General features: G+C 36.6%; 1 protein-coding gene across 1 annotated transcript; it reads left to right on the forward strand.

Moving 5' to 3' along the window:
• The first annotated feature begins 2959 nt into the window (after positions 1–2959).
• LOC104606374 (cationic amino acid transporter 6, chloroplastic-like) lies at positions 2960–6862 on the forward strand. The gene is made up of 5 exons (XM_010271525.3): positions 2960–3413; positions 3536–3755; positions 4070–4400; positions 4529–4763; positions 5944–6862. Exons 1-5 carry the CDS (start codon positions 2975–2977, stop codon positions 6498–6500), a joined length of 1782 nt encoding a protein of 593 aa, XP_010269827.1. The 5' UTR covers positions 2960–2974; the 3' UTR covers positions 6501–6862.
• Positions 6863–12649: the final 5787 nt, after the last annotated feature.

Genomic DNA, 12649 nt, shown 5'->3' on the forward strand with positions numbered 1-12649 from the left:
ATTCCCTTCTGTTTAAAGAAACGGAGGAATGACTTAACCAATTTGATCGAGAAGGTGGAGAACAAAAGCCACGTTATGGCTATTGTTGATGAAATCAATCCTTCACATGAAAGTGTTAAAAAGCATTTTGAACTAAATCTGATTGTGAGATTGCTACAATCTGGCTCTTGACTTTCACGGTTTTATTTTGCCTTGAAGCCGTTATTTTCCTTGGATTAACAGCCTATAAGAAAGCTGGTTTCTCTGTTTCTAGTGTCCTTGTAGTAGTGCATTGCCTAAAAAGAAAAGCCTATGAGAAGGTAGAGGGATTTTCAACTACTTTTGAGATTACTTCTTTCAGATGTGTTTCTGGAGGAAAGAGAAGTTAAGGACATGTTTGTCCATTTATAAGTCCATTTTTATATAGGATATGATGCAGGACAAACATAAGAGCTTTACAACATACTGAAAGTTCAACAATTTTGAAGGCCACCATAAACAATTTCAGCCGAATGCTAGTTTTACCAACCTGAATAGTCCTTTTCAACTGATGCCATTATTTGAGGAAAAATAAATGAAACTTGGACCAAACTAGGTGCTGATAAGAACATTTTTAAGATACATGCAACAAAACGGTTTATGAAAAGGACTGGATTATGAAGATCCAAAAGCTAGCTAGCTTTACGGATCAAATGTCTTCCTAATTACTCTGAATTTTCAATGGAGATAGAGTTGGAATTGGTTCAGATTGAGCAATCCCAGAAGCATTATTGCCATTTGTGTCACACCCTCAAATCACAAAATTAAACATGGTTCATGATGTTAGCAATATTGGTGTATTATGATTGTTTGGGTTGGCTATAAAGAATTGATTGGACCTTTACACAGAACTTGCACAAAAGTGAATTGCCAGTATGCATCAAATTAATACGGTTTAAACAAAAATTATCACACCAGTTAGCAATATATTGGCTTATTATGATTGTTTGGGTTCCCATTGAAACACTTTTCAAACTGATCATTATTATAAAACTGAACAACCCATAAATTGTTAAAACTACCTTCAGCTGATTAGTAGATAAAACAGATTATCATGCCACTTTTAAGCCTGTACATTTTGTCAAATAAAAGTGACATGATTGACACTATATAAATCATGATCTTCAATTCATTATTCTCCCTAAGCTTTACAAAAGGGTTTGCTTTGATGGAGAAGTTAAGGTATTCATAATACATAGCATCGCTTGATGAACTGAGGGGTAGCCCAGTTGGTATGCTAGATGAATTGTCTTAAGGGTGATGTGGTTTCGAATCCAACTCTTATTATTGATGTGATGTTGTATTATTCATTTAATTAACTACCCCTGTAGATATAAAAAAGTTGAAAAAAAAAAAACTTAAAGCCCCAAGAGAAATAGTCTTAATCAACTGCCTAAACTCTCAACTTAATGGAACACTAGTTAAAGACCACCCATATATACTGAGTAGGAGCAGCTATACCTACATCTACATGCATGTTTTGTTTGGGACCTAATGTGGTAAACCCAAGTTATTATTGGATTCTGGGAGAATAAATTGGGATTGACTTTGTGTGAGGTTTTTATTTGAGTTAAGAAAATAAATCAGATTTGATTTGTTATAAAGGATTTGAGGTAACTTGTGTGAGGGCTTTGTCTATAATATATACTAATTAATGACCATGCCCCATTTTGAGTACAGGACAACCATACCTACTATTTTGTTTGGACCAAATTACCATGTGAGTAATGGGTCCCCAATTCAAAGAACCACAAACTAGAGAAGACTAAAGATAGAAAGAGATTCCAACACAACTCTTTCACTCCCACTGGCCAGAGCCAGAGAGCTTGGAGTGCGTGAAGCAGTTGATCACTGCTGTACTTAACTAAAATTGACAGAATACATTTGTCAATATATTGGAAACTTTGGTGGTCCTTCCTGGGAGTTGTGTCACAAAAACCGATGATTCATAGTTAATGCCTTAATGGACAATTAAGATGTATCCGTCGGATTTTGAATTTTGGATAGATTATATTGTTCGAAATGATTAATTTTCTGTTAAACTGCTTATAAAAAAAGGATAAGAGAATGAAATTGAAGTGGTGGATGAGTTGTTGGCTGAATAGAAGAAAAGAAGAGATTGGTTTGATGCTCATAACCATATAGAAAACCTATGAAAAGCAAAAGCAAAGAAAGTCAGAAGGCCAAATACGTATTATATAACAACCAGTTCTTCGAATTCATCGTTTTCCATGCATCCTTCCGTCAGTCTGTCTTCTGAGTACATCTTAATGAAGGGGCAGTTTCGTTGAAAATACCAAGTATTCCCCAGCTCACTGTATTGACAATTATTTTCTAAACAGAACTGAATCTGCTAATAGAGACCAAATTTGGTTTTTTAAAATGTAAAAATTCCAATTAGATTTGATTTATAATTAACAACAGCAATATTATTGTTACATGTTGAAATTCTCCATGCCTGATCAGTATTTTATTTGAGTTATAAAACTAAATCAGATTTGTCTTATTACTCGTATATCTAGTATGAGCTACCTTTAATTCTTAATTTGATTTAAACTTTATTACACGTTTTCCTGAGTGGGAGGCAAGCTACATGTTTAAAGGAGAAGTTATCACACCCAATTCGATAAATCTTGGACTCCCAAAAGATTAAACAAGTTTACTAATTGTAATTCGGTAAAACATTGCCTTGATGATGATGGGTTTCTTATTTTGAGATCTTGGAGGCAAGGCCATATCGTTTTCTCATAAAAATAAATAAATAAACTAAGCATCATTTAGTAGTTGCTTTCAGCTTTTAACAAAGTACACAGTTCACACAGTTCCTTTCTCTCTCTCTCTCTCTCTCTCTCAGGAGATAGAAAGAAAGGGACAAAACCGTAATTCCAGAAAATCCTAGTGCAGCAAATGAGTGATCCATCATCCTTCATACCACCCCTCCATTCCATATATAAACATGTTCTTCATTCTCGCATGGTACCAAAGAAGCCATTTGAGTTGTACAAAAATGACAGCAATTCAACCTTCACCCAACCACACCTCTTTCCTCGCTTATCTTCAGTCCCTCCCTGAGACACCCCACAGACTAAAGAAGAGAATGTTTGCTACATGGACTCCAGACCAAGAGCTGAACCAAGTAAGGTTAAGATCAGGTGCAGACATGAAAAGAAAACTCCAGTGGTTTGACTTGGTAGGCCTTGGTGTTGGAGGAATGCTGGGCGTCGGAGTTTTCGTGACAACAGGTCGCGTAGCAGCTAACATCTCCGGCCCCGCTGTCGTTCTTGCTTATATCATTGCCGGAATATCAGCACTCCTTTCTTCCTTGTGTTACACTGAATTCTCCATTCAAATTCCGGTGGCCGGAGGAGCCTTCAGTTATCTAAGAGTAACCTTTGGTATGACCATGCATATATAGTAAAAAATCTCTTTGCTGCAGGTTTTCTCATCTTTCTGTGTTTATTGGTCTTCTTATCTTTCTGCTGCTATTTCTGTGTGTGATATTGTTGAAATGGTTTAGGGGAGTTCATGGGATACTTTGCTGGAGCTAATATATTAATGGAATATGTCTTATCAAACGCGGCAGTGGCTAGAAGCTTCACCGAGTATCTGTCTTGTACATTCGGAGAAGAACCTAATTCATGGAGAGTTGAAGTGGGTGGATTAGCAAATGGTTATAATAGACTGGATTTCCCAGCTGTTGCAGTTGTCATTCTTCTTACTCTTTGTCTATGCCATAGGTTTGATCCCTCGCTTCCTTACTGGGTTTTTCCTTGATTATTTTATGTTCTTGCCTGCTGCTTTTACTGGCCAGGTCTTCGTTTGTAAGTTTGTTTGTCTGTAACTGTGTAACATGGACAAGAAGTGAGTTAACGTTTTTCCTTTCTTTTCTTTTTTTCCTCCTCTGTTCCTTTCTGGTGATATGTTCTGAAACAGTGGTAAATATAACCACTACTAGTTACTCTATGGTTTTGTCGTTAGTATTACAGTAATGAGTTAATGGGTTGTTATTATATTCGACTGTGGAGTAATGGTAATGTCTTTTGGATTGCAGCACCAAGGAGAGCTCCATACTGAACATCGTTATGACAGTCTTCCATGTGATCTTCTTTGGATTTATTATAATTTCTGGCTTCTGTATTGGGAGCGCCAAGAATCTGATACACCCAAGCGGACTAACTCCTTTTGGTTTTAGAGGTGTAATCGATGGAGCAGCTATAGTCTACATCAGCTATATTGGCTACGACACTGTGTCGACCATGGCAGAAGAGATCAAGAACCCTCCTAAGGCGCTGCCGGTGGGAATTGTTGGGTCTGTTGTCATTGTTACCGCACTCTATTGTCTGATGTCCCTGGCTCTGTGCGTGATGATCCCTTACAATGAGGTGAGTACTGAACCAAATTTCATAGATTCTACTCAAGAAAAGGATAGAATTAATTAACCCATTTGGATTTTGGTGCATTTATATTCTCACTGCTAACAGAAGCCATATCTTTTCCATGATTTGTATAGATATCTAATGCATCAGCATCATTCGCTCTGGCTTTCAAAATGATAGCTGGTTGGGAATGGGCAAGCAATTTTGTTGGAGCCGGTGCAACCTTGGGAATCGTGGCGTCTCTGCTGGTTGCCATGCTTGGCCAAGCCAGGTATCTCTGTGTTATAGGAAGGGCTAGACTGGTGCCATTTTGGTTTGCCAAAGTACACCCTTCAACAGGAACTCCTCTGAATGCCACCGTCTTCTTAGGTAATTAAGGATTTTCGATCTGCACCCATATATGCATAGTGAGATTAGATTACCACTTTACACCACCGAATAAGAAAGAAAAACACACCGTTTGCCAAAGCAGAAAGCAAAAGTGGAAAGCACCCATTTAATTAAGAATAAAATAGAGAAAATGTGTTCCAGTAAAGAGTAAGGCCAATATATATATAGTACCTTAATTAGAAGTATTAAGGTACTGTCTTATTTAAATAAATAATGATCCAAGCACCCCCCTTAAACCAATATATCTATTCGTTTTGTTTTTTCAAAACCAGTGGGGGTGGGGGTGGGGGTGATGTAATGTTTTCAAGGTCAAGCTTCTTTAACATGAATGTGTTGTTCTTATCACCAATTCTTGTTCTGTCCTTTTTTTCCTCTTTGTCAAATGTAAGAAATATCATGAAAAGAATATTTTGTCCATTTTCTCCGGGCCATGACTTGGCAATTTAAGTACCGGACAATGGACGTCCTTAGTGCGTGCTTGCACACTCACAGAAAGAAAAAGGGTCATCAGTTAATGTCAAAAAAAAAATTTACATTCAGCTGTTTGAAGTTTTTTAAATCACCAAACTATTCTTTTATATTTATTTGAACCATTTATTATTTGACTAATTTTCTTAATATAATATTGAAGTTTTCTTGCTTGATCTAATAGATCCTTACAGATTTTTTATTAGATTCAATTTTCAGCTGAAATGGCAGAGGTTTCTTTTTCGTAGATATAAATTTAAAGTTGGGGTTGATTTTTTTTTATTTATTAGAGAAAATTAATTTCTATATGTCAGTGAAATGATTATTGTTATTTTATTTGATTTTGCTTGGAAAAAAAATGTCTTTTTAGATCAATTAAAGTGTAAGAGAAAATATAAGAAAACAAAAAAGAAAATTCAAGCAGATATTTTAATAATTTAATGCATTCCATCGTCTGTTGTAAAAGGGAGGAAGTGTAAGTGTAATTGCCGTTGACCCCATACTAATAATTAAATTGATGTCAATTCACGGGTGAGCATTGATGTATAACATCGGGGGTTTTACATTTTGAATGTTTATAGGTCTGCAATGGAATTCAGAAATCTAAATTGATTTGTCCGTACTTTTTCAAAAAAAAATAAAGAAATAAATAGAACTAAGCCCATGAAACTGGTTTAATTCAATTGTGCAGGGATATGCACAGCAACAATTGCACTATTCACAGGTCTTGACATAGTGGTGGACATGATCTCCATCGGCACGCTGCTGGTGTTTTACCTGGTGGCCAACGCGCTGATCTACCGCCGGTATGTGGTGAACGGGAGCAACCATCCGGCACCCGTTCTCCTCTTCCTGCTGCTGCTCTCATCAAGCTCAGTTGGCTTCTCCATGTCATGGAAATTCCACGAACAGTGGTGGGGCTTGGCCATCTTTGGTGGCTCTCTCTTCATCATCACTGCCTTCTTCCACTACTTGCTCCCTTGCACCGCCCGACCCACCCAGTGGTCGGTGCCGCTCATGCCATGGCCGGCCGCGGCCTCCATTTTTCTTAATGTCTTCCTCATGACTACCCTCAAAATTAGGGCTTTCCAGAGGTTTGGTATATGGGCTTGTCTCGTCACCTTGTTCTACGTATTCTATGGCGTTCATTCAACATACAGTGCAGAGGAATTGGGGATGGAGGATCAAGGCATGAATAATCCAACCTTATCAGCACAACAAACCAAGCTAGAAATCCAATTCGTTTAACTAAATCCTGTCTAACTGTCAAGTGCTTTTGTTGTTTTCCTCCATTTGTCCAGTTTTGATCTTGTCATTTAAGAGTATAGACCTCGTGGGATTCCTATTAAGCACAAAAGAAGAATAAAATAAAATCATCCAGAGATGGACACAACACCTAACAGAGGAAAAACGGAAAGGGGAAAAAGGAGGGAAAGAGACAGCTTTTTATTTTTATACCTTTTCGTTTTTGTTTCCTTTTTATCTTCCTTCTTTGTACCATCTTTCTCACTGTACCTATAATGAAACAAGATGTGAATTATGTAAAACAAATTCCTCAATTTTCATGATTGGTGAAGATAATTAATTGATCATGTTTTTGTTTGTCTTAACCGCACCAAGGTTATTTGGATCCTTTCGTAGGAGTTGTTTCTTGACTTGTTAATTACTTAGATTTCTTTTTTACCCCAAAAGACAAAACCATTCATTGTTCAATTCACAATCAGAAAACAGTCCATATAACAAGCACCTAATATGCCTTCGGGTATCTACCTATGTTTTTTATTTTTATTTTTAGTTTTTTGAAAATGCCCTTAGTCCAATCCATTCAACAAATTACTCAATTACATCAGATTCCAGATCAGGAATCAAGAAGCATGTTTGGCAAAACAATGTACAACTCGATTACAAGAAGGAACAAAAGTAACTAAGTAAGAGGGAAGGTGAAAAAGATATCTCTTGCAATTCATAATGAGAGTGTGGATACTCCGTGAAGGTGTAGATGAATTCTCCATCAAGAGATGAATAACAGATTTCGCATCACCTTCTAAAATTACGGAGGTACCTAGCTATGTTTGGTTACTTATCCAATTACTCTCTATACATGGATATCAAGTTATGTCTTGATCAAACTGCATATGAATGGTGATGTTGCTCGATCCGAGGTGTTCTTAACCGAGGCCGCAGTCAGATAATCCTGTCAATTGGACGAAGTTGAGGTGGAAGGATGAAACCATACAGTAAGATCTGAAACTAAGAACATAGTCGAGGGCCCAAGGACTTATTCCTTGGGTAGGTAATCCGACGCTCAAATCAGTGATGAGAATGGGTGGTCGGGCCGAACAGTTGAGAAAGCAATGCTGATCCGAGCAAAATAACAATATGGATGCTAGAGAGTTAAAAGTCCCTTACCTTGAGCAAGAGTTACCTTTTAATAGCCGAAGATCCGTATCCTGTTTGAATAAGGCTTTTGGGGTTATCGGGATGATGTTGCCCGCTGAGGTCTTTGGGATGAGACCTAATCCCCGACGGAGTTGTCCTCCTTATCCGTACGACACTCTCCTATCTTGGTCGCACTTATCTGATGACGTGATGCTGATATAGAAGAAGTGATAAGATGGCCACGAAAATAACACGTAGCACCCGAGGCCACCTCAACCATAACCCAAACAAATAAAAACAAACATCCATATATTTCCAAAAGGTTTGGCTGAGGGGGGGATTTCAAAATTTTATTTAATTAGGGTTTCAATTTCCAAATGATATATGGAGCCTAAAATGACTAGATATGACCGAACCATTCACCTATATTTATATTGTGCTAAACTGCGAACTGCTAAGAGCGATAAAAAGCCTTGCAAAAACAATGCAAAGATACATTAAGAGGGGTTCCAACTTCTAACTTGTAAAAATCCCCAAACAGGTACTAAATAAAGTTTTGTGGGTTCAAAAACTAATAGGTTCCATAAGTATGTCGCGATAATTTGAACCTTGATTTTAGGATTTATTGCTAGCAGGGTTGTATGATAAGATTTTGTTTTTATGATTATCTCTTCTTAACTCGCTTCCCTAATCATTTTTTGTTGTGTGGGATACCAAGATTATAGACTAAAAGGTTTCCCAAATGATTAATTAAGAATAGCTTTAAGATTAGAATAAAATCATGTAGACAAACAAAAAAAAAAAAGAATTAAAGATTAGAATGAGATTACAGTCAAAAGGTGAAAAAACAGAGAATTATGTTTGGTTTAAAGAAACTGCGGAAAGAAAGGTATGGTGATTTGCAAGGGACTTTGGAGTGTGAAAGGCTTCGATTATTAGGAGAGATTGTTGGTTCACAAGTATATAGAGATGCAACTTGGGCTAGCTAAAGCCTAAATCCAACATGATGATTTTGGGTTGGGCTAGGAATTAGGGGCAGATACCAACAGAGCTTTGATAAGATATTTGAGTTCAGCTTGTAAAAATCTAGATTGAGTTTGGTGTAAATCAAACTTTGAGCTAGGCTTGAACCCAATAAAGCTCGACCTTTGAAGCTCATGAGTTTAATTAAAGTTACGTATATCATATTTTCAAATTTTTATATGTATAATAATAAATAATTTTATGTATATATATGTACATAATCTTTTATACGTACATTTTAATTTTTATATGTATACTTTTTTTTTTATTTTTTGTATAAGAATCTTGCCTCGTTGTCCAGCTTGAGCCCAGCCGAGATTGAACATACAAGTTTTTGAGTCTACTTGAATTCCAGCTCATATTTCTAGTTAGGCTACTCGATTTGAGTCTACAAGTTTTGAGTCTACTCGAACTTTGAGTCTCATTCTTTTTTATCGAGTTGAGCTTGAATAGTCAGATTCGACTCAAATTTAACCCTAATTAGATTGAAGGTTGGGTTAGTGACTTAGGCTTATGCCCTAAAAAAAAGATTAGGGTTAATATGTCAGGTAAACCAATCCTACATTATCTATTCATATGAGAGCATATATAAATACTGCATACATCTGTGATGTATATGAATCAATGATTCTCAGGTTTAAAGGTTGGGGTTTTAAGGTGTATAAATATAGCACTCCTTAAGCATTCATGCACACACCTCACTAACCAGAAAAGTGAACGCAGGAAAATCTGCATAAAGCAACCTCTCAAAGAAGCGGAACCCTAATGACCGAACCTTCTGAATTGTGATATTAAAAAAAAAGCAAAATGAAGAAACTGGGGCATCAATCAACCAAATTGAATAATTATGCACATATTTTCAATAAAAAGCAAAATCATTTAACCACCACTTATATTCATGTTATAAGTTACAAAATCTACTATTTGTAGTTGTTTTGCGACTCATGGTCAAACCATTTGACCCCTGACCTGACAAACTGGTTTTATGTTCAATCCAAGTTTTAAAACACTGTATTTAAGTATTTATTTGAATTAGTAATTATTGAAGTTTGGGAAGTCTTTTCTCAAACCACTTATGCTTATTTTAAGTACTTATTTGTGTTGCAGTGTTTGGCAATTTGATTATCTCATAAATACTTATTTTTACAAAAAAAAAATGATAATTATAACCCTAATGTGAAATGTTGAAAAACAAAAAAAAAATGACAAAAGCGGGTTCGGTTGAGATCAACCCTAAATGGAGGTGTAGGAGCCCACTTATTGCCACTGCAGATATGGAGATTCAAAATGATAGAAACTATAAGGCTTCTATCTTTTTAAGGAGATGGGGCAGTTCTGAAAATTTGGTGACACTCTTGTCCGCCCCCCCCCCCCCCCCCCCCCAAAAAAAAAAAAAAAAGAATAATACTTATTCTAATGCGTACTTAAATAAAAAGTTATTAAATAAACCACTCAAGTTGCTTAATTTTTAAATACTTGTTTTACAAATAAGTACTTATTCATGGCGTATTCACCACATGAATCGGGGGGCGGCGCTCATTTATTCATCTAAATGGGTTTGTGACGGTCACACCTTTGGATTGGAGGACATGAATATTTCTTTTGTATTTTATTTGTTTTACAAACAAATTTTTGATAAAAGTTCAGGGTTAGATTTGGTATCATTTGATAAGTCTTTTTAAAAACATCTTCTAACAGTCCAAACAGAAGTGTGTTTAGAGGCTATTTATCACACGGAAAAGACCAGAAATTTTCATTTGAAACTTCTTGAAAATTGGCATTTTCAGTCTCTTTTAAGTTTTTCCGTGCACATGTCTCTTGGTCTTACCAGCTTTTGGTTACTAAATAGAAAAAGACTGATATTCAGTCTTCCAAGCTTGAAGCCCAAAAGATTGCACAAAAAGATTTGCTAAATGTGACCAAATCAATAATTATATAATTAATGTCATAGCATAAAAATTACTAAAATTCTCTGGTATGGGCATTGGGGTACTCCAAGTTTTGAAAGTTAGGGAAAAGGTAAAAGTGAAGGTGAGTTTTAAATAATAATCATTCTTTTATATAATTTGTTGTGTGAATTCAATCTGATCCTTTGCAGAGCAAAAATTTGTAATTTCTTAATTAAAACGTATCTCCTTAATAAAAGAGCAATTAGGGAAAAAATCCTACCATTTTTAATTAGTTATTTAGTTGAGCAAGAATCTTCAAAGATCTCCACTCCAATTCCTAAGCTAATTATCCTTCCACCAAAATAAAAAGTAAGCAAATTGTCAAATGGGCGAAAAACATGTCCACTACTTCCATTTTAACCAACTTAGAAAAAGACATTCCATCTCATATTCTCATGTTATCTTTCAACATGATATTACAACTTCAGTTTGATCCTCAAGTATTCCATCTCATAATCTCTATTATTTTCCATGACTTTTGCTTGTATACGTGAGATTTTGTTTGGATTAGTTTAAACTAAGCTTTCCAATTTATTAGCCTTTCTAATAGATAGGGCTGCGAATGGTATCCACCTGAAATCCAATCAAGTTTATCTAAAACTAATATGTTAACAACGACCAGAGGTGGATCTACCCTAATCCAAATTGATAGTATTTAAACATTTATATTTATGCTTATATGCTTGGCTAAGATTCATGGGTTAAGTTTGAATCAACACCAGAAAAACAAAAGCTACTCAACCGTCTGATGGGCATGGAGATGATGCAACCCAATATGAAGTACTTGGGCTCGTTAGATGGACGAAACAAAAGGCAATGTCAGGCCATTTGACAAAACTCTCTCAAAGGTCAACCGGACACCTAGAAAGCAAAAGTTCTCTCTCAAGTAGGTAGAACTACCATGTTAAAATCAGTATCCCAGAATATTCCAGTCTATCAGATGTTTACTTCCCTATTTCTAAAGAAGTTACTAAAGAGACTAGACCAACTCCAACAAAATTTCTAGTGGCAGGGGGAAACAAATCAGCATGGGGGCCATAACATCACATGGAACAAAATTTGCAAACCAAAATCAGGAGGGAGGTTTGGGACTTAGGCAGGCGGAACCAATGAATAAGGCACTTTTTGCCAAGCAATTATGGCGACTCCTTACGAGAGGGGATGAGCTTTGGATGGAACAGATCCAGGCAAAATATTTGAGAAATAAGACTATCTTTGAGGTCAAACCCAAGAGGTCTCACCCCCCACCTTTGTTGGAAAATTGGAGTCGGAGAAAGAATAAACTCTCAAACGGATCCTTGGGTTCTAGGGCTCCCCACCAACAAACCTCAATCCCAACAGCCCCAACTCTCCATTGTCAGGCATTGGATGGTGAAAGATTTTATCACATCCCAAGGAGAATGGAACTCCCAACTCTTACACCATGTTTTTGAAGACTCCTTAGCTGAAGCTATTTTAAATCTACCCTTGAACCCTCAAGGCCAAGGGAACAAATTGTTGTGGAAGAATTCAAAGGATGGGGAATATTCAATCCGATCGACCTATAGAAGTTTCTCAAGAACTGAAGCAATGGGCCCCTCTAGTGAACAAATAAAGTGGTCAAAGTTGTGGACCACAAAAGCTCCCCTTCGATGCTAACTTTTTGGCTGGAAAGTCTTGATGAATGGAGTCAAAATGAAGCAATCAATTTGGGTCTTGCAACACTCAGGGGACTCTTCTTGTGTTCTTTGTGGAAATGCACCTGAAACCCAGACGCATCTCTTCTTTGAATGTTCTCTAGCGAGAGCAGTTTGGATATCGACTCAAATTGGCTTCAATCCAGATGCCTTGATTGCATCAAGATCACCAAACTTCCTAACTTGGTGGCTAGAAAGGAACCCTGAGAGGAAAGATCTCCAATATTTCTCCTTGGCTAGACTACTAGCCATTCTGAGAGCACTACGGGATCATAGAAACAAAGTGATCTTCAAAGGAAAGTCCCCAAACCCCCTTGAAGTCATAAAAAAAAACTTTTACATCCCAAATACAAAAAACCCAATTCAAACC

Source organism: Nelumbo nucifera, chromosome 6 (genome assembly GCF_055504915.1).
Source record: "Nelumbo nucifera cultivar China Antique chromosome 6, China Antique-T2T, whole genome shotgun sequence".
Classification (NCBI taxonomy): Eukaryota; Viridiplantae; Streptophyta; class Magnoliopsida; order Proteales; family Nelumbonaceae; genus Nelumbo; species Nelumbo nucifera.

Excerpts from the sequence above, each read along its gene's own strand:
- LOC104606374 (XM_010271525.3), top strand. The coding sequence starts at position 2,975 with ATGTTCTTCATTCTCGCATGGTACCAAAGAAGCCATTTGAGTTGTACA. Across the intron at positions 3,756-4,069 it reads ACTCTTTGTCTATGCCATAG|CACCAAGGAGAGCTCCATAC; the intron begins GTTTGATCCCTC and ends TTTGGATTGCAG. Across the intron at positions 4,401-4,528 it reads TGATGATCCCTTACAATGAG|ATATCTAATGCATCAGCATC; the intron begins GTGAGTACTGAA and ends TGATTTGTATAG.